This window comes from Triticum urartu, chromosome 3A (genome assembly GCF_056163025.1).
Source record: "Triticum urartu cultivar PI428250 chromosome 3A, HENAU_Tu73, whole genome shotgun sequence".
Taxonomy (NCBI): domain Eukaryota; kingdom Viridiplantae; phylum Streptophyta; class Magnoliopsida; order Poales; family Poaceae; genus Triticum; species Triticum urartu.
The window spans coordinates 616342077-616364434 of NC_141875.1; the positions used below are offsets into that span (position 1 = coordinate 616342077).

General features: G+C 42.3%; 1 protein-coding gene across 1 annotated transcript; it reads right to left on the reverse strand.

The window, feature by feature from the left end:
- Positions 1 to 19125: 19125 nt before the first annotated feature.
- Positions 19126 to 21656, reverse strand: LOC147980815 (uncharacterized). The gene is made up of 2 exons (XM_087515768.1): positions 19542 to 21656; positions 19126 to 19404 (listed from the first exon to the last, which is right to left on the reverse strand). Exons 1-2 carry the CDS (start codon positions 20994 to 20996, stop codon positions 19126 to 19128), a joined length of 1734 nt encoding a protein of 577 aa, XP_087371894.1. The 5' UTR covers positions 20997 to 21656.
- Positions 21657 to 22358: the final 702 nt, after the last annotated feature.

The window sequence follows — 22358 nt, forward strand, 5'->3', positions numbered from 1 at the left end:
CCCCTTGGTATTTGATACTGGTTCGGTTGCTAAAAGTAGTAACTCAAAACGGGAGTTGCAGAATGAACAGAGACTAGTTAAGGGTGAAGTGACGATGTGTGTTGGAAGTGATTCCAAGATTGATATGATCATCATCGCACACTCCCTATACTTTCGGGATTAGTGTTGAACCTAAATATGTGTTATTTGGTGTTTGCATTGAGCACGAATATGATTTGATCATGTTTATTGCAATAGGTTATTCATTTAAGTAAGAGAATAAATTTTTGTTCTGTTTACATGAATAAAACCTTATATGGTTACACACCCAATGAAAATAGTTCATTGGATCTCGATCGTAGTGATACACATATTCATAATATTGAAACCAAAAGATGTGAAGTTAATAATGATAGTGCAACTTATTTGTGGCACTGCCATTTAGGTCATATTGGTGTAAAGCACATGAAGAAACTCCATGCTAATGGGATTTTGGAATCACTTGATTATGAATCACTTGGTGCTTACGAACCATGCCTTATGGGCAAGATGACTAAAGACTCCGTTCTCCGGAACAATGGACCGAGCAACTGACTTATTGAAAATAATACATACTAATGTATGCGATCCGAAGAGTGTTGAAGCTCGTGGCGGGTACCGTTATTTTCTGACCTTCACATATGATTTGAGCAGATATGGGTATATCTACTTCATGAAACATAAGTCTGAAACATTTGAAAAGTTCAAAGAATTTCAGAGTGAAGTGGAAAATCATCATAAAAAGAAAAATATGGTTTCTACGATCTGATCGCAGAGACAAATATTTGAGTTACCAGTTTGGTCTTCAATTAAAACTATGTGGAATAGTTTCACAAATTCGTGCCACTTGGAACACCACAGCATAATGGTGTGTCCGAACATCATAACCGTACTTTATTGGATATAGTGCAATCTATGATGTTTCTTACAGATTTACCAACATCATTTTGGGGTTATGCATCAAAGACAGCTGCATTCACGTTTAAAAGGGGCACCATCTAAGTCACCATCTAAGTCCGTTGAGACGACACAATCTGAACTGTGGTTTGGCAAGAAACCAAAGTTGTCATTTCTTAAAGTTTGGGGTTGTGATGCTTATATGAAAAAGTTTCATCCTGATAAGCTCAAACCCAAATCAGAGAAATATGTCTTCATAGGATACCCAAAGGAGACTGTTGGGTACACCTTCTATCACAGATTCGAAGGCAAGTTATTCATTGCTGAGAATGGATCCTTTCTAGAGAAGGAGTTTCTCTCGAAAGAAGTGAGTGGGAGGAAAGTAGAACTTGATGAGGTAACTGTACCTGCTCCCTTATTGGAAAGTAGTTCATCACAGAAATCTGTTCCTGTGACTACTAGACCGATTAGTGAGGAAGCTAATGATGACGATCATGTAACTTCAGATCAAGTTACTACCGAACCTCGTAGGTAAACCAGAGTGAGATCCGCACCAGAGTGGTACGGTAATCCAGTTCTGGAGGTCATGTTACTTGACCATGACGAGCCTATGAACTATGAGGAAGCGATGATGAGCCCATATTCCGCGAAATGGCTTGAGGCCATGAAATCTGAGATGAGATCCATGTATGAGAACAAACTATGGACTTTGATTGACTTGCCCAATGATCGGCGAGCCATTGAGATTAAATGGATCTTCAAAGAGGAAGACGGACGCTGATAGTAGTGTTACTATCTACCAAGCTAGAATTGTCGCAAAAAGGTTTTTGACAAGTTCAAGGTGTTGACTATGATGAGAGTTTCTCACCCGTATCTATGCTTAAGTCTGTTCGAATCATGTTAGCAATTGCCGCATTCTATGAAATCTGGCAAATGAATAAAAAAAACTGCATTCCTTAATGGATTTATTAAAGAAGAGTTGTATATGATACAACCAGAAGGTTTTGTCAATCCTAAAGGTGCTAACAAAATGTGCAAGCTCCAGCGATCCATCTATGGACTGGTGCAAGCATCTCGGAGTTGGAATATGCGCTTTGATGAGATGATCAAAGCATATAGTTTTATACAGACTTGCGGTGAAGCCTGCATTTACAAGAAAGTGAGTGGGAGCACTACAGCATTTCTGATAAGTATATGTGAATGACATATTGTTGATCGGAAATAATGTAGAATTATTCTGCAAAGCATAAAGGAGTGTTTTGAAATAAGTTTTTCAAAGAAAGACCTCGGTGAAGCTGCTTACATATTAAGCATCAAGATCTATAGAGATAGATCAAGACGCTTGATAAGTTTTTGCCATGAGTACATACCTTGACAATATTTTGAAATAGTTCAAAAATGGAACAACCAAAGAAAGAGTTCTTGGCTGTGTCACAAGGTGTGAAATTGAGTAAGACTCAAAACCCGACCACGGCAGAAGATAGAAAGAGAATGAAAGTCATTCCCTATGCCTCAGCCATAGGTTCTATAAAGTATGCCATGCTATGTACTAGATCTATTGTATACCCTACACTGTGTTAAGCAAGGGAGTACAATAGTGATCTAAGAGTAGATCACTGGACAGCGGTGAAAATTATCCTTAGTGGAATAAGGAAATATTTCTCAATTATGGAGGTGACAAAAGGTTCGTCGTAACAAGTCACGTCGATGCAAGTTTTGACACAGATCTGGATGACTCTAAGTCTCGATCTAGATACATATTGAAAGTGGGAGCAATTAGCTAGAGTAGCTCCGTGTAGAGCATTGTTGACATAGAAATTTGCAAAATACATACTGATCTGAATATGGCAGACCCGTTGACTAAACTTCTCTCACAGGCAAAACATGATCACACCTTAGTAATCTTTGGGTGTTAATCACATAGCAATGTGAACTAGATTATTGACTCTAGTAAACCCTTTGAGTGTTGGTCACATAATGATGTGAACTATTGGTGTTAAATCACATGGAAATGTGAACTAGATTATTCACTCTAGTGAAAGTGGGAGACTGAATAAAATATGCCCTAGAGGCAATAATAAAGTTATTATTTATTTCCTTATTTCATGATAAATGTTTATTATTCATGCTAGAATTGTATTAACCAGAAACATAATACATGTGTGAATACATAGACAAACAGAGTGTCACTAGTATGCCTCTACTTGACTAGCTCGTTAATCAAAGATGGTTATGTTTCCTAACCATAGACAAAGAGTTGTTATTTGATTAACGGGATCACATCATTAGGAGAATGATGTGATTGACTTGACCCATTCCGTTAGCTTAGCACTTGATCGTTTAGTATGTTGCTATTGCTTTCTTCATGACTTATACATGTTCCTATGACTATGAGATTATGCAACTCCCGTTTACCGGAGGAACACTTTGTGTGCTACCAAACGTCACAACGTAACTGGGTGATTATAAAGGAGCTCTACAGGTGTCTCCAAAGGTACATGTTGGGTTGGCGTATTTCGAGATTAGGATTTGTCACTCCGATTGTCGGAGAGGTATCTCTGGGCCCTCTCGGTAATGCACATCACATAAGCCTTGCAAGCATTGCAACTAATGAGTTAGTTGCAAGATGATGTATTACGAAACGATTAAAGAGACTTGCCGGTAACGAGATTGAACTAGGTATTGAGATACCGACGATCGAATCTCGGGCAAGTAACATACCGATGACAAAGGGAACACCGTATGTTGTTATGCGGTCTGACCGATAAAGATCTTCGTAGAATATGTGGGAGCCAATATGAGCATCCAGGTTCCGCTATTGGTTATTGACCGGAGACATCTCTCGGTCATGTCTACATTGTTCTCGAACCCGTAGGGTCCGCACGCTTAAGGTTTCGATGATAGTTATATTATGAGTTTATAAGTTTTGATGTACCGAAGGAGTTCGGAGTCCTGGATGAGATCGTGGACATGACGAGGAGTCTTGAAATGGTCGAGACGTAAAGATCGATATATTGGACGACTATATTCGGACATCGGAAAGGTTCCGAGTGATTCGGGTATTTTCGGAGGTACCGGAGAGTTACGGGAATACGAGGAAGAAGCAATGGGCCTTAATGGGCCTTAGTGGAAAGGACCAGGAGGTGGAACGCGCCCCTCCCAAGCCCAGTCCGAATTGGACAAGGGGTTTGGGGTGCGGCCCCTCTCTCCCTTCCTTCCCCTCTTCCCCCGTTTCCCCCCTTTCCTAGTTGGACTAGGAAAGGAGGAAACCTACTCCAACTAGGAGTAGGAATCCTACTCCCTGGCGCGCCCCTCCTACGGCCGGCCTCCTCCCCCTTGCTCCTTTATATACGGGGACAGGGGGCACCTCTAGACACACAAGTTGATCTTGGTGATCGTTCTCTTAGCCGTGTGCGGTGCCCCCCTCCACCATACTCCTTGATAATATTGTAGCGGTGCTTAGGCGAAGCCCTGCGACGGTAGAACATCAAGATCATCACCACACTATCGTGCTGACGGAACTCTTCCCCGACACTTTGCTGGATCAGAGTCCGGGGATCGTCATCGAGCTGAACGTGTGCTAGAACTCAGAGGTGCCGTAGTTTCGGTGCTTGATCGGTCGGGCCGTGAAGACGTACGACTACATCACCCGCGTTGTGCTAATGCTTCCGCTTTCGGTCTACGAGGGTACGTAGACAACACTCTCCCCTCTCGTTGCTATGCATCACCATGATCTTGCGTGTGCGTAGGAATTTTTTTGAAATTACTACATAACCCAACAAATGCATCTTCCCTCAAAGATAAAGGGAAGACCTTCTTCTTAACAACATCTCCGCGTACACCTGCAAGCTTAAATAATCCACAAACTTCATCAACATATATTAGGTGCTCACCAGGATGCATTGTTCCTTCTCCTGCAAAAGTATTAGCTAACAGTTTTTCTAACATACCCGAAGGAAATTCAAAGCAGACATTTTCATTTTCATTTTCAGTAGGTCCAGTTGGTTGAGGAGCAACTCTTTGCTCTACTGGTCGGGGTGAAGATACCCCGAACAAGCCCCTTGGAGGATTACTTTCCATAGTAACAAGTGACAGTAAATTTCAGCACACTATATAAATTTTTCCTTACCAAATTCCACCTACCAAAGGCGCTTCACTCCCCGGCAACGACGCCAGAAAAGAGACTTGATGACCCACAAGTATAGGGGATCTATCGTAGTCCTTTCGATAACTAAGAGTGTCGAACCCAACAAGGAACAGAAGGAAATGATAAGCGGTTTCCAGCAAGGTATTCTCTGCAAGTACTGAAATAAGTGGTAACAGATAGTTTTGTGATAGGATAATTTGTAACGAGCAACAAGTAACAAAAGTAAATAAAGTGCAGCAAGGTGGCCCAATCCTTTTTGTAGCAAAGGACAAGCCTGGACAAACTCTTATATAGAGAAAAGCGCTCCCGAGGACACATCGGAATATCGTCAAGCTAGTTTTCATCACGTTCATATGATTCGCGTTCAGTACTTTGATAATCTGATATGTTGGTGGACCGGTGCTTGGGTACTGTCCTTACTTGGACAAGCATCCCACTTATGATTAACCTCTATTGCAAGCATCCGCAACTACAACAAAAGTATTAAGGTAAACCTAACCATAGCATGAAACATATGGATCCGAATCAGCCCCTTACGAAGCAATGCATAAACTAGGGTTTAAGCTTCTGTCACTCTAGCAACCCATCATCTACTTATTACTCCCCAATGCCTTCCTCTAGGCCCAAACAATGGTGAAGTGTCATGTAGTCGACGTTCACATGACACCACTAGAGGAGAGACAACATACATCTCATCAAAATATCGAACGAAGACCAAATTCACATGACTACTAATAGCAATACTTCTCCCATGTCCTCAGGAACAAATGTAACTACTCACAAAGCATATTCATATTCATAATCAGAGGGGTAATAATATGCATATAGGATCTGAACATATGATCTTCCACCAATTAAACCAACTAGCATCAACTACAAGGAGTAATTAACACTACTAGCAACCCAAAGGTACCAATCCCGGACTTGGAGACAAGAATTGGATACAAGAGATGAACTAGGGTTTTGAGAGGAGATGGTGCTGGTGAAGATGTTGATGGAGATTGCCCTCTCCCGATGAGAGGAGCATTGGTGATGACGATGGCGATGATTTCCCCCTCCCGGAGGGAAGTTTCCCCGGCAGAACAGCTCCGCTAGAGCTCTAGATTGGTTCCGCCAAGGTTCCGCCTCGTGGCGGCGGAGTTTCGTCCGAGAAGATGGCTTGTGATTTTGTCCTCATCGAAATACTTCATATAGCAGAAGATGGACATCGGAGGGCCACCACGGGGCCCATGAGGTAGGGGGCGTGCCCCCCACCCTCGTGGGCAGGGTGTGGCCCCCCTGGTGAACTTCTTGCGCTCAATATTTTTTATATATATTCCGAAATTGAATTCCGTGAAGTTTCAGGGCTTTTGGAGCTGTGCAGAATAGGTCTCTAATATTTGCTCCTTTTCCAGCCCAGAATCCCAGCTGCCGGCATTCTCCCTCTTTATGTAAACCTTGTAAAATAAGAGAGAATAGGCATAAGTATTGCGACATAATGTGTAATAACAACCCATAATGCAATAAATATCAATATAAAAGCATGATGCAAAATGGACGTATCAGTTCGCAAGTACCAAGTGATTCCAGAAGTGCATCAGAATGGAGTTTCTTCATGCGATTTACACCAATATGACCCAAACGGCAGTGCCACAAATAAGTTGCACTGTCATTATCAAGTATGCATCTTTTGGCTTCAATACTATGAACATGTGTATCACTACTATCAAGATTTAGTAAAAATAGACCACTCATCACGGGTGCATGACCATAAAAGATATTACTCATATAAATAGAACAACCATTATTCTCTGATTTAAATGAATAACCGTCTCGCATCAAACAAGATCCAGATATAATGTTCATGCTCAACGCTGGCACCAAATAACAATTATTTAGGTCTAAAACTAATCCCGAAGGTAGATGTAGAGGTAGCGTGCCGATGCCGATCACATTGACTTTGGAACCATTTCCCACGCGCATCGTCACCTCGTCCTTAGTCGATCTTCACTTAATCCATAGCCCCTATTTCGAGTTGCAAATGTTAGCAACTGAACTAGTATCAAATATCCAGTCACTACTGCGAGCATTAGTAAGGTACACATCAATAACATGTATATAAAATATACCTTTCACTTTGCCATCCTTCTTCTCCGCCAAATACTTGGGGCAGTTCTACTTCCAGTGACCAGTCCCTTTGCAGTAGAAGCACTCAGTCTCAGGCTTAGGTCCAGACTTGTCTTTCTTCACTTGAGCAGCAACTGGCTTGCTGTTCTTCTTGAAGTTCCCTTTCTTCTCTTTACCCTTTTTCTTGAAACTGGTGGTCTTGTTGACCATCAACACTTGATGCTCCTTTTTGATTTCTACCTCCGCAGCCTTTAGCATTGCGAAGAGCTCAGGAATAGTCTTATCCATCCCTTGCATATTATAGTTCATCATGAAGCTCTTGTAGCTTGGTGGCAGTGATTGAAGAACTCTGTCAATGACACTTATCAGGAAGATTAACTCCCAGCTGAGTCAAGTGGTTGTGGTACCCAGACATTCTGAGTATATGTTCACTGACAAAACTATTCTCCTCCATCTTGCAGCTGTAGAACTTATTGGAGACTTCATATCTCTCAATCCGAGCATTCACTTGAAATATTAACTTCAACTCCTGGAACATCTCATATGCTCCATGACGTTCAAAATTTCGTTGAAGTCCCAGTTCTAAGCCGTAAAGCATGGCACACTGAACTATCGAGTAGTCATCAGCTTTGCTCTGCCAGGTGTTCACAACATCTGGCATTGCTCCTGCAGCAGGTTTGTCACCTAGCGGTGCTTCCAGGGCGTAATTCTTCTGTGCAGCAATGAGGATAATCCTCAAGTTACGGACCTGGTCCGTGTAGTTGCTACCATCATCTTTCAACTTAGCTTTCTCTAGGAACGCATTAAAATTCAAGGAACAACAACACGGGCCATCTATCTACAACAACATAGACATGCAAAATACTGTCAGGTACTAAGTTCATGATAAATTAAAATTCAATTAATCAAATTACTTAAGAACTCCCACTTAGATAGACATCTCTCTAATCATCTAAGTGATCACGTGATCCATATCAACTAAACCATGTCCGATCATCACGTGAGATGGAGTAGTTTTCAATGGTGAACATCACTATGTTGATCATATCTACTATATGATTCGCGCTTGACCTTTCGGTCTTGGTATTCCGAGGCCATATCTGCATATGCTAGGCTCGTCAAGCTTGACCTGAGTATTCTGCGTGTGCAAAACTGGCTTGCACCCGTTGTATGTGAACGTAGAGCTTATCACACCCGATCATCACGTGGTGTCTCGGCACGACAAACTATAGCAACGGTGCATACTCAGGGAGAACACTTATACCTTGAAATTTAGTGAGAGATCATCTTATAATGCTACCGCCAAACTAAGCAAAATAAGATGCATAAAGGATAAACATCACATGCAATCAATATAAGTGATATGATATGGCCATCATCATCTTGTGCCTTTGATCTCCATCTCCAAAGCACCGTCATGATCACCATCGTCACCGGCTTGACACCTTGATCTTCATCGAAGCATCATTGTCGTCTCGCCAACTATTGCTTCTACGACTATCGCTACCGCTTAGTGATAAAGTAAAGCAATTACATGGCGATTGCATTTCATACAATAAAGCGACAACCATATGGCTCCTGCCAGTTGCCGATAACTGTGTTACAAAACATGATCATCTCATACAATAAAATTTTGCATCATGTCTTGACCATATCACATCACAACATGCCCTGCAAAAACAAGTTAGACGTCCTCTACTTTGTTGTTGCAAGTTTTACGTGGCTGCTACGGGCTGAGCAAGAACCGTTCTTACCTACGCATCAAAAACCACAACGCGGGATAGTGATTGCTTTTTGATCTTCAGAAAGAACCATGTTCATTGAATCCGATTCAACTAAAGTTGGAGAAACTGACACCCACCAGCCATCTGTGTGCGAAGCACGTCGGTAGAACCAGTCTCGCGTAAGCGTACACGTAATGTCGGTCTGGGCCACTTCATCCAACAATATCGTCGAATCTAGAAACAACTAGTGACGATAAGCAATATGTATATACCCACGCCCACAACTCCTTTGTGTTATACTCGTGCATATAACATCTACGCATAGACCTGGCTCGGATGCCACTGTTGGGAACGCAGTAATTTCAAAAAAATTCCTACGCACACGCTAGATCATGGTGATGCATAGCAACGAGAGGGGAGAGTGTTGTCTACGTACCCTCGTAGACCGTAAGCGGAAGAGTTATGACAACGCGATTGATGTAGTCGTCACTACTAGGAAAAGGGCTACTAATGGCGCACCAGTTTTGCCCACTAATGGCGCACTGCTGGTGCGCCATTAGTATCACGCCACTAGTATTTCTTACTAATGGTGCACCACGGCACCAAGCAGTGCGCCATTAGTATAGAACACCATGCGCCATTAGTATGCCTCCCAGGGGGCCATATTTAACCATGTGCTTTGGCATACTAATGGCGCACTGTTGGGTGATGCACCATTAGTGTGATTATAATAGTGCGCCATTAGTGTCTTGTGTGGTGCGCCACTAATATGAATATTAGGGATGTTTTTTTCATTTCTGATATTTTCACAGGTTAAAAAATATTAGAGATAACATACAACACAGATCTGCTTAGCTTACATACAGGGGGCCATATGTAACGATGTTACCTGCGTCCACCAGATCATATCCAACACAAGTTTCATCATATATACATACATAGCCAACACATAGTTCCATCATTACATATTACAAAAGTTTCACAATGTTCATTCAACACCGTTATCCATCAATTCACAAAAGTTTCACATTGATACAAAATAAAAACACAAATGGAAAAGAAGCACTCCATCCATGCAAGCTTCCGTGAATTAAATCAAATCTGCAAAATGATAAACAAGAAGTTAGAAGAAGAAGAAGAAGAAGACTATAAGCTTATTATGTAAACTTGATCATTTTGTGCTAACATAAGTAATTTTGGAGCTAACCTATAGGAAACTAAGCATATAAGCTCTAAGTTAGCATATTAGAGCCAACTTAAGTAAAATGAAGCTAACCTATGTCATTTTGGATAAGAAGAAGAATAAGAAGAAGACTATAAGCTTATTATGTAAACTTGATCATTTTGTGCTAACATAAGTAATTTTGGAGCTAACCTATAGGAAACTAAGAATATAAGCTCTAAGTTAGCATATTAGAGCCAACTTAGGTAAAATGAAGCTAACCTATGTCATTTTGGATAAGAAGAAGAATAAGAAGAAGACTATAAGCTTATTATGTAAACTTGATCATTTTGTGCTAACATAAGTAATTTTGGAGCTAATCTATAGGAAACTAATCATATAAGCTCTAAGTTAGCACATTAGAGCCAACTTAGGTAAAATGAAGCTAACATATGACATTATACTGCAATTCACTCATAAAGCCATGATTAAATGTGCATAACCACCACTGAGAAAATAATAGGTCTCATCTTCTCATGCATAAACTGCATATCCAGAAGGCACATAGCTAGAAAGGGTGAAAATTACATGGACATTAACCTGTCTAGTTTTTCATTATGGGATTGCTAAACATCACACATAACAGTACCACCCAAACTTTGAGCTAGCATACAGAGAGCAATGCCATTTTTTGCAACATCAAAACTGAAAAATCAATACACTTTCTAGCATAAGACTAATCTTTTCACCAATGAGCCAAGAGAAAAAGGAATTAGCCTGCTGTTCTCAGACCTAGATTCTAGATGAATTCTATAAGCAAGTGAATCCAGGAATAAAATCATGTATTCTTTACCTTTGACTACCAAGGTCGAGACTTGCCACAACAAAGGGAGGAGTAGGTCTGGACAAAAGGAGACACGATGCCCGGATGAAGAACAAACCCACGACATGATGGCCAATCGACCCTGCGAAATGAGGTGAACAGAGCAGTAGTAGCAGGTCAGCAAGATTTCTACAAGTAGGCAGCCTGGGATGACCAAAGAGAAGACTAGAAAATAGTCTGAAACTTTTATGCACAGGAAGACTACCCTTAGTTATGTGGGGCTTCTAGGCACATCACTGAGTTTGTTCTAGAAAGCGACAGTTTTATGTGAGCTATATGTGGTTCATAGCTGAATGTGATCATACTTCAAACTTTTAACTGTATGGGTGAGAAATCTGATGGTTGAACAGCGATTGACTTTGGCAAAAATCAGCGGCTAGTTGAATTGCTTAATTTCAGAATTGAAGCTAATCTCTCGGCTAACTGAATTGCTTACTGCTACTGTGGATGAAAGATTGCAGCAAGAGAGCAAGCAAGCAACTCAGCACAAAACAGATGCAACCTAACTAGTCTCATGGCAAGTACTTAGTACCAAGCAGCAACAACAAGCAGGCACGACGCAGGGTACAAATTACTACAACAAATTTCCATGAACTGTACTGTCAGCAAAAAACCCTTCTAGAATTACAACAACTACAATGAACCTATTTCAAAAAGATAGAAAATGAACACATAAAAAGAACACTACATATACTCATCTATTTTCCTCAGTTCTTTTTAAAAAGGGACCAAAAAATGGACAAACATGAACTGCAGCTACTGATATGGTCTACTACCAAACATAAACTGCAGAAAAAAGAAAAAGGAGAGGGAAGTGGTTAGGGTTCAAACCCAATACATTAGGTGTACCTAATGCACATGGAGTACTAATTATTCATGTTTGCTAGGCACTACTCCCACAATTTTTTGAACCTAATTTGACCTAAATTCGAGAGGGATTTGACCTAAACCTAGCAAAAGAGAGAAGAAGAGGGCATGGCCGGGAGGGAGGAGAGGAGGAAGAGAGGAGAAGAGAGGCAGAGGGAGGAGGGTTACCTGACCACGATGAGGTGGTGGCCGGAGCGGAGACGACGGAAGGCGGAGACGGCGAGCTTGGGGGAGGCAGGGATAGACGGCGGGGAGGTCGCGGGCCTCCTCTCCTGGTGGACGTGGGGCGGCTCCGAGGCGAGGGAGGCGGCGCTCGGGGGGGAGGCGGGGCTCGGGGGGAGGCGGCGAAGGGGAGAGGGAGGCGGCGGGGGCGCGTGGGCGCGCGACTGCGGTGAAGTTAGGTCGAGTGGGGGATCTGGCGAGGGAGGGAGAGAGGCCAGAGGGGAATAGGTGTAGTGGGGGGAGGGTTAGCAATGGCGCACCTCCCCATAGTGAGCCATAAGTACGACGACAGCAATGGCGCACCACCCTCTGGTGCGCCATTAGTAGTTTTTTTTCTGATAGCAATGGCGCACCCTCCTCCGGTGCGCCATTAGTAATTTTTTTTTCTGACAGCAATGGCGCACCCTCCTCTGGTGCGCCATTAGTAACATTTTTTTCATTATTTCTTGTTGCATCTAATAATTTGTTTTTTTATCAAATTTGTTATTTTCATGAGGACTAGAACAGAAGATATCATCAAATATCATCATTTTTTTTGAAAATATCATCAAATTTGTTTTTTTATTTTTAATTGAAAATATCATCAAATTTGTTATTTGAAGATATCATCAAATTTCTTATTTGAAAATATCATCAAATTTTTATTTAAAAATATCTTCAAAAAGTGGGGGAGGGTGCGGGTGTCGGCGGCGGCGGTGGAGCGGGCCGGGGGAAGGTGCGGGGTGTCGGAGGCGGCGGTGGAGCGGGGGAGGGTGCGGTGGGTCGTCGGCGGCGGTGGAGCGGGGGAGGGTGCGGGGGGTCGTCGGCGACGGTGGAGCGGGGGGAGGGTGCGGGGGGTACTCGGCGGCGAGGGGGATCTGGCGAGGGGGATAGCTATCGAGAGGGAGGGGGATCGAGATCGAGTGTCTTCATGAATATTCAATATTTTTTCATATGGAATATGAAAAAATATCATTAAATTTGAAAAAATATTCATGAATTCAAAAAGTGCCCATGAAATTTAAAAATATTCATGATATCAAAAAGTAAAAAAAAAGTGCCCATGAAGTTTAAACTAGTAATGGGCACTATGCAATGGTGCGCCATTAGTAGTTTTGCAAAAAAGTAAAAAAAAATACAGTAGTGGTGCACTCTATGGCTGGTGCGCCATTAGTATGTTTGAAAAAATGAAAAAAAACATTTTGTTACTAGTGGCGCACCGTGTGCCTGGTGCGCCATTAGTGTCTTCAACACTAATGGCGCATCTCCACATGGTGCGCCATTAGTATATAGTAGTGGCGCACCACTTCTCTGGTGCGCCATTAGTGTCAATTCCATCTATAGCCCTTTTCCTAGTAGTGCGTACGTCTTCACGATCGACCGATCCTAGTACCGAAAGTACGGCACCTCCGCGATCTGCACACGTTCGGCTCGGTGACGTCCCATGAACTCATGATCCAGCAGAGTATCGAGGGAGAGCTTCATCAGCACGACAGCGTGATGATGGTGATGATGATGCTACCGGAACAGGGCTTCGCCTAAGCACTGCTATGATATGACCGAGGTGGATTATGATGGAGGGGGGCACCGCACACGGCTAAGAGATCAATGATCAACTTGTGTGTCTCTGGGGTGCCCCCTTCCCTCCGTATATAAAGGAGTGGAGGAGGGGGAGAGGGCCGGCCTCCTAGGCGCGCCCAAGGGGGGAGTCCTACTCCCGGTGGGAGTAGGATTCCCCCTTCCCTAGTTGGAGTAGGAGAGGGAAGGAAGGGGGAGAAGGAGAGAAGGAAAGGGGGGCCGACCCCCTTCCCAATTCGGATTGGGCTTGGGGGGGTACCTTGGCCGCCTCATTAAGGCCCATTGACTCCCCGGGGGGTTCCGGTAACCCCCCGGTACTCTGGTATATGCCCGAACTCTCTCGAAACCTATATGATGTCCAAACATAGTCATCCAATGTATCGATGTTTATGTCTCGACCATTTCGAGACTCCTCGTCATGTCCGTGATCACATCCGGGATTCCGAACTACCTTCGGTACATCAAAACACATAAACTCATAATACCGATCATCACTGAATGTTAAGCGTGCGGACCCTACGGGTTCAAGAACTATGTAGACATGACCGAGACACATCTCCGGTCAATAACCAATAGCGGAACCTGTATGTTCATATTGGCTCCCACATATTCTACGAAGATCTTTATCGGTCAAACCGCATAACAACATACGTTGTTCCCTTTGTCATCGGTATGTTACTTGCCCGAGATTCGATCGTCGGTATCTCAATACCTAGTTCAATCTCGTTACCGGTAAGTCTCTTTACTCGTTCCGTAATGTATCATCCCGTAACTAACTCATTAGTTACATTGCCTGCAGGGCTTATAGTGATGTGCATTACCGAGAGGGCCCAGAGATGCCTCTTCGATACTCGGAGTGACAAATCTTAATATCGATCTATGCCGACTCAACAAACACCATCGGAGACACCTGTAGAGAATATTTATAGTCACCCAGTTACGTTGTGACGTTTGATAGCACAGTAAGTGTTCCTCCGGTATTTGGGAGTTGCATGTTCTCATAGTCATAGGAACATGTATAAGTTATGGAAAAAGCAATAGTAACAAACTAAACGATCATCGTGCTAAGATAACGGATGTGTCAAGTCAATCACATCATTCTCTAATGATGTGATCCCGTTAATCAATTGACAACTCATGTATATGGTTAGGAAACATAACCATCATTGATTCAATGAGCTAGTCAAGTAGAGGCATACTAGTGACACTCTGTTTGTCTATGTATTCACACATGTACTAAGTTTCCGGTTAATACAATTCTAGCATGAATAATAAACATTTATCATGATATAAGGAAATATAAATAACAACTTTATTATTGCCTCTAGGGCATATTTCCTTCATTTGTACCGACCCTTCAACACTGCAGGACAATTCTTCCATCTCCGGTGCATACAATCAAGTGATTCAAGCATCCCCGGCTATCCTATTTCTTCACCCTCTATCATCAGCCTCTGGGTAACTTCCTCTGTGGGTGCTCTGAAGTACTCTGGGCAAAAAACAAAGATCACTGATTTAGTGAACCTTCGAACGATCTCCAAGACTGTGTCTCCAACAAGAAATAAAACTAATTTGCGAGAATAAAAAGATAGCTTTGCAAGATAATAAAGAGTTAGCTGATGTTTAAATAAAAGGATAATAAAGTAGAGAGTTTTGGAGAACAAAGAAAAAATGATTTATCCCTAGGCACTTGAATATTACATGATAGTGATAATCATCATACTTATGAGGGTGAGGCCTAAACTAACATACTTTTCGTCCTTGGATCGCATGCTCTTATGACTAGAACTCTAGCAAGCATCCGCAACTACCAAAGGTTCATTAAGGTAAAATCCAACCATAGAATTAAGTAAAAAAATCCCCTTTGATCCCATATGCAACAACTCATGAATTCAGATTTAGCTTTCTGTTGCTCCCGCAACCCACTATTAGCGAATCATTAACATAATGCAACACCCTACATCTGAAATCCCACACGCTTGCGTGACACAGAGGACACCATAGGACAACATGCTACCTCTTGAGCATGCGTTGGTTTTCCCTTGAAGAGGAAAGGGTGATGCAACAAAGTAGCGTAAGTATTTCCCTCATTTTTTGAGAACCAAGGTATCAATCCAGTAGGAGACTACACGCAAGTCACCTAGTACCTGCACAAACAAACAAGAACCTCGCAACCAACGCGATGAAGGGGTTGTCAATCCCTTCACGGTCACTTACGAGAGTGAGATCTGATAAAGATAATAAGATAAATATTTTTGGTATTTTTGTTGTATAGATTGAAAAATAAAGATTGCAAACTAAATAGTAAACTAGATTTGTAGATTGGAAACTTATATGATGTAAAGTAGACCCGGGGGCCATAGGTTTCACTAGTGGCTTCTCTCAAGATAGCATATATTACGGTGGGTGAACAAATTACTGTCGAGTAACTGATAGAAAAACGCATAGTTATGATGATATCTAGGCATGATCATGAACATAGGCATCACGTCCGTGTCAAGTAGACCGAAATGATTCTGCATCTACTACTATTACTCCACACATCGACCGCTATCCAGCATGCATCTAGAGTATTAAGTTCATAAGAACAGAGTAACGCATTAGGCAAGATGACATGATATAGAGGGATAAACTCAAACAATATGATATAAACCCCATCTTTTTATCCTCGATGGCAACAATACAATACATGTCGGTTCCCTTTCTGTCACTGGGATCAAGCACCGCAAGATTGAACCGAAAGCTAAGCACTTCTCCCATTGCAAGAAAGATCAATCTAGTAGGCCAAACCAAACTGATAATTCGAAGAGACTTGCAAAGATATCAAATCATGCATATAAGAATTCAGAGAAGAATCAAGTATTGTTCATAGATAATCTTAATCATAAACCCACAATTCATCGGATCTCGGCAAACACACCACAAAAAGAATTACATCGAATAGATCTCCAAGAACATCGAGGAGAACTTTGTATTGAGATCCAAAGAGAGAGAAGAAGCCATCTAGATAATAACTATGGACCCCGAAGGTCTGTGGTAGACTACTCACACATCATCGGAGAGGCTATGGTGTTGATGTAGAAGCCCTCCGTGATCGAATCCCCCTCCGGCAGATCGCCGGAAAAGGTCCCCAGATGGGATCTCACGGGTATAGAAGGTTGCGGCAGTAGAAAAGTGGTTTCGTGGCTCCCCTAGATGTTTTTAGGGTATAAGAGTATATATAGGTGAAAGAAGTAGGTCGGTGGAGCTGCGAGGGGCCCACGAGGGTGGGGGCGCGCCTGGCCCCCCTGGGCATGCCGCCCTACCTCGTGGCCGCCTCACTGCTTCCTTGACGTCCACTCCAAGTCTCCTGGATTGCGTTTGTTCCAAAAAAGATCCTCGTGAAGGTTTCATTCCATTTGGATTCCGTTTGATATTCCTTTTCGGCGAAACACTGAAATAGGCAAAAAAACAACAATTTGCACTGGGCCTTTGATTAATAGGTTAGTCCCAAAAATAATATAAAAGTGCATAATAAAACCCATAAACATCCAAAATAGATAATATAATAGCATGGAACAATAAAATATTATAGATACGTTGGAGACGTATCACAACACCATAATAACATACAACTCATATCAACCATACCGTACCACAATTAGGCCGCATGACAAAAAGATCTACTCAAACATCATAGAGGTGCAAACACATCACTGGATAATAATCTATAGCATAGAGCACCATGTTCAAGTAGAGATTATAGCATGGTGGGAGAGGTTACACCGCTGCATAGAGAGGGAAAGAGTTGGTGATGACGACGGCGAAGTTGTTGGAGTAGATCGTCGTCATGATGATTCCCCCAGCGGCACTTCGGTTCCACTGGGAGAGAGGGGGTGAGAGCCCCATCCTTCTTCTCATTGCTAGGCCTTCCCCCTAGATTGGAGAAGGTTCCCCCTCTGGTCCTTGGCCTCCATGGTCACCAAGGGGCGGAAGCCCCTCTGAGATTGGATCTTTCCCCTTACTTTTCTTCAGGGTTTCTCTCTGTTTTCGGTCCTATTTTATGGCTGAACACCGCTTCTTAAATATTTGGAGTTTCGTTACGCCGATCGGACTAAAATTTTACATTATCCCCCCCCCCCCATAATTTAGATTCCTTGCATCCGAAGAAGAGCTCTAACCAACTTACGGTTTGGCCACAAGGACACATGGCGCTCCCAGAGGAGGTAGGCGCGCCCCCTAGCTTGTGGAGCCCATGAGCCCTGTCTTGCATTGATTTTTACACCCAAAAATTATATATATTCCATAAAAAAGGCCACGTAAATTTTCAGGTCATTTCGGCTTGTGAAGTTTTCATTGAAAAACCCGAAATGCAATAGAAAATAGGAACTATCCTTTGGCACTGGGTTAATAGATTAGTCCAAAATAAAAATAATTTTTCCCCAAAAATATGTAAAAGTGGTATGATAACAACATGAAACAATCAAAAATTATAGATACGTCGAAGACGTATCAAGCAGTGGTCATGGCCTCATTTCATCAAGCAAGTCATATCCATCACTAGAGAAACTAATGAACCAGAGACGCATTACCTATAACAAAGAGAAATGCAAAGGACGGTGAGCGAGAAGGAAAGAAATGCCATAGCCAAGAGGGAAATAATTACAAACCTCACCTCACGCTGTGCCAACAAGCAAAGCACGGACGACACTGAGAAAGCTCGAAGAAGCGAGTGTAAAGCGAAACAAGAGAAAGGCCATTGTGGGTCACGCCCAACCCACGGCAAATAACAAAGAATTTATAGGAAAATGCAAATGACCCAAGGAAAAGAGAAAGAAGTCCACATACCCCCCTAAACTGTCAGATTTCGAGCAGATCACCCCCCAACCGCAAAACCAGATTCTTAATCCCCTAGACTAACATATACCGGACAAATCACCCCCTGAGGCCATTTTGGTGGGTTTCTGAGGCCGGGTTTGCCCAAGTGGCGGGGGTTTCACCAGATAGGATTGACTGAGCTGCCTACTTCGCGCGGGAATCAGCTATGTGGGTTCCTGTTTTGCGCGGGAATCATCTCCAGTCCCCATTCCCTCCTCTTCTCTTCTCTGCTCATATGTAGATGGATTTTGTCTGAATTTTTAAGCTCTGAATATATGTCTGAAACTGACAACATCAGCTCTGAATATATGTGAGTTTCATGAAAAGCAATAGCTGAAATTCAAACAACAATATCACTTTGAAAACAAAGTCAGCTTCATGTAAATGAACAACACAGTACAGGATATGCACTCTAAATGAACAACACAGTAACAAACACAACAATATGCACCCGAATTTGACCATAGAATTTGGCAATTTCATTCATCATCCAGCAGAATAAAGTTTAACAAGACAAAAGGAACAAAATGTAGTAGTTTTGCACCGTCATTCATCATCTAGCAGACTTAAGTTTGGCATGACCAAAAGCACATAATGTAAAATGATGTTTTACATCAATAAAAGCTCAGGCTTAGCACTGATGTTGCACATCACCATTGATCATAAGGTCATAAGCTTAACAAGACTATTCCCTCTTTCCTGTTAGAAGCCACTCGAACCTCCCATCACCATAAGCTGGAACTTGTGATGAAGATGTGTTTGGCTGAGAGTTTGAAGCCCTCGGTGCCCTAAATGGCCTTGGTATTGTTGATGACCTTGGAGCCCTTGGAGCTGGCTGCGAACTTTGTGTTGGCTGGGATATGCCTGGCTGTGAACTTGATGCTGTCTGAGAGCATGGCCCTTCTTGATGAGATGTTTTATTGCCTTTTTTGCTTGATTTCCTGATTGTTTTTGCTGGTTTGTCCTGCATAACAACAACATCAGTGCAATAGTACTTTGAGTGAAATATTTCCATAGTGCAAGATGCTTTTCTGAGCACAACATACTAAAATTGTACTTTGAGTGGAATCTAGGATTATAAAATTGTACATACAAAATTACCTGAGCCATGCTTGCAGCTTGTGTTCTTTCTCTGCTTCTCTTTGCTGCCTTTACATAGCTATTGTCCTGGGGGTTTTCTGAATGCTTCCTCTTATTGTGTTGTGTGCTGCCACATACTGAACAAGTCATCTTAACTCCTTTCCTTGAAATTTTGTTGCTTTTGGGCTTCTCTTGCTCCTCTCTAGTTCTTTCTGTCTTCTTCCTCCCAGGCTTGTTATTAACCCTAACAAGAGGGTCTGGTCTAGGGTTTGTAGATACAGGCCAGCTCTCTTTGCCCTCTACTGGTTGTAACACATGGTCATAAATCTTGTTGTATGTGTTGATGGAGTAACAAGGTGCAATGAAGTCATCAATGCTCAGACCACATGTGTATACTGCACTGATTGCATGACAACAGGGCAGTCTAGAGAGCTCCCAATATCTGCAAGAGCAAGTCCACTTTTCCAGGTTAACTGTAAACCTTCTGTACTCACCCTCCAGCACTTCAAATCCTTCCTTGCCATTCCATAGCACATTGCATCTTCCTGATCTCTTTATGTTGAGCTGCAACTTTTTAAAAATATTAGGGCATATTGAACCACTCCACTTTTCAGGCTTTGCCCTATTTTCTTGAATTCTAGCCATGACTTTCTTTCTTATGATCTCATGACTAGTAATCACAGGATAAAACCTTGCTCTCATGATGGAGTTGTTGAAGGACTCGCACATATTGTTTTCCACAGAATCACAATATGAGCCAAGTTTGAAAAAAGCTCTGCTCCAATGTTTAGGATTGGTCTTCATAATGTCTTTTGCCCCCTCTACAGTTTTTTGAGCTAGCTTGGCTCTATGATAGTTGAATTCTGTTCTGTCTAAAGCTTTTGCACATGCCCGGAAAATTTTCTGATATATCTTCTCCCTATGTTGCTTTCTCCAGTTTGCATAGATGTGTCTAGCACACATTCTATGCTCTGCTTGTGGACAAATTTCATTTACTGCTCTGATGAGCCCCTTCTGTTGGTCAGAAATGAATACCCAACCATCACCATGATTATTTATCTGAATGTCCTTCTGCATAAATGACAAAAACCAGTACCAACTGCCATAACTCTCGACTTCAATAGTAGCCCATGCAATTGGGTACATCTGGTTGTTTGAATCTCTCCCAATTGCACAGAGAATCTGTCCATGCACTGCACCCTTCAGGAAACAACCATCTAAACCAACAACCCTTCTACACCCAGCCATGAAACCTTTCTTGCAGCCATCTAGACAGACATACATCCTCTCAAAAACATTCCTGTCACGCACATCTGGGTCTAATGTCACTGCAACGGTACTCCCAGGATTGCTCCTAAGTAACTCAAGGTGGTAGTCAAATACTCTCGAGTACTCACCATTAGTTGAATCTATGAGATTTTCCATGACAAGCTTCTTTGCCCTCTTGCATTTCGATATGGTCACATCTGCTAGCATATCTTCTAGTACAGCTTCCTACATTTTCTCCACCCTCCATGTTGGATTGTCTCTAATCTGCCTGAAGTATTTCCTAGCAATCACAGTACTAGTCACCAGCTTATTGTCTCTCCTAGGCACACAAGTGTGGACATTATTGTACCTGTGAACTATCAACCAGTCAGATTTTCTATTTATTGACCCATAGATGTTCCATTTGCAACCAACCCAGCTACACTTGGCACTTACTCTCTTCTTCTCATCCTTAAGAAATATCAAATGATGAAAATTCTTCAGTCCATATTTAACTAGTGCATTTTTGAATTCTCTGCTGTCAGTAAAAGCCATGCCAAGTTCAAACTGGGGTGCTTCTGAAGTATCATCATACACCTTATGGTTGGTCTTTCTCCTTCTGACTGCATTAACCTCTCCATCACTAGCCTCATCATAAGAAAGATCATCATCACTTTCAAAATATGGAGTGTCATCTGCATCATCATCTAGCTTACATGTTTCTGGTACAATGAATTCCTCAGGAACATTGCAAGCTTTTGCTTCTTCCTCCCCTAGCATTTTCTTTCTCTTTTTCTCCTTGAATTCTTTAGCATATTTTCGGTACTCAATGATTTCTTCATCTTCAGCAGAACTATTGCTCTCAGCAGGAGGCACAACATAGTCACTGTCACTATCATTGTCATAGTCACCTGAAATATGCAGCTCCTCGGTTGCAACCCCTTTTCCTCTATCAGACACTAAACTTGCAGCTCTGAACACGGGCAATTTGGTCCTGCATTGATCACTCGCTGCATTTCTTTCCTCTGTCCGCACCTCCTCTACATGCCCTGCATGCCCATGCCCTTGCTCTCTCTGCATATCATCTGTATGCTCTGCTTGAAATTCATTTGCACATTCAAACTCCCAATCACTTGCTGAAAATCTGACAGAAAGATAGTCTAGTGGATCCATTTCCTAAACAAAAAATTCAGACAATAAACAACTGAATTAACTGAACTTCTGAACTTTTCTTAAAAAATTGTCTTTTTTTCAGATGAACAAAACCATACATCATCTATTCATATACTAAGCATATGCACATCGATTTCATCTACAGAAGGCACCCTAAAACGCCATCTAATATGCTTCCACCACTCTGTGGAAAACATGAACAAAACCCTAGCCCCCAAATCAAATCCCCTGAAACCCCTAACTGACAGCCCTAATGTGGATAGAAAGGCAAGATTTGCAGAGGAATATTAGGGCGCACTGACCTGATCGTAGCCGACGGTCGAGTTGTTTAGTACGTGCCGACGATCGTCGCCTGCACCGCCGTGGTCGCCCAAATCACCGCCGCTGTGTCGTTAGAGAGAAGAGAGGGGAGCGGGA

What these genes read in the sequence shown, in the direction of transcription:
- LOC147980815 (XM_087515768.1), bottom strand. Translation starts at nt 20,996, where the DNA reads ATGCTAGCAGATGTGACCATATCGAAATGCAAGAGGGCAAAGAAGCTT. An exon ending in AAGCTGCAAGCATGGCTCAG is followed by an intron (nt 19,405 to 19,541) that starts GTAATTTTGTAT and finishes GTTGTTATGCAG; the next exon opens with GACAAACCAGCAAAAACAAT.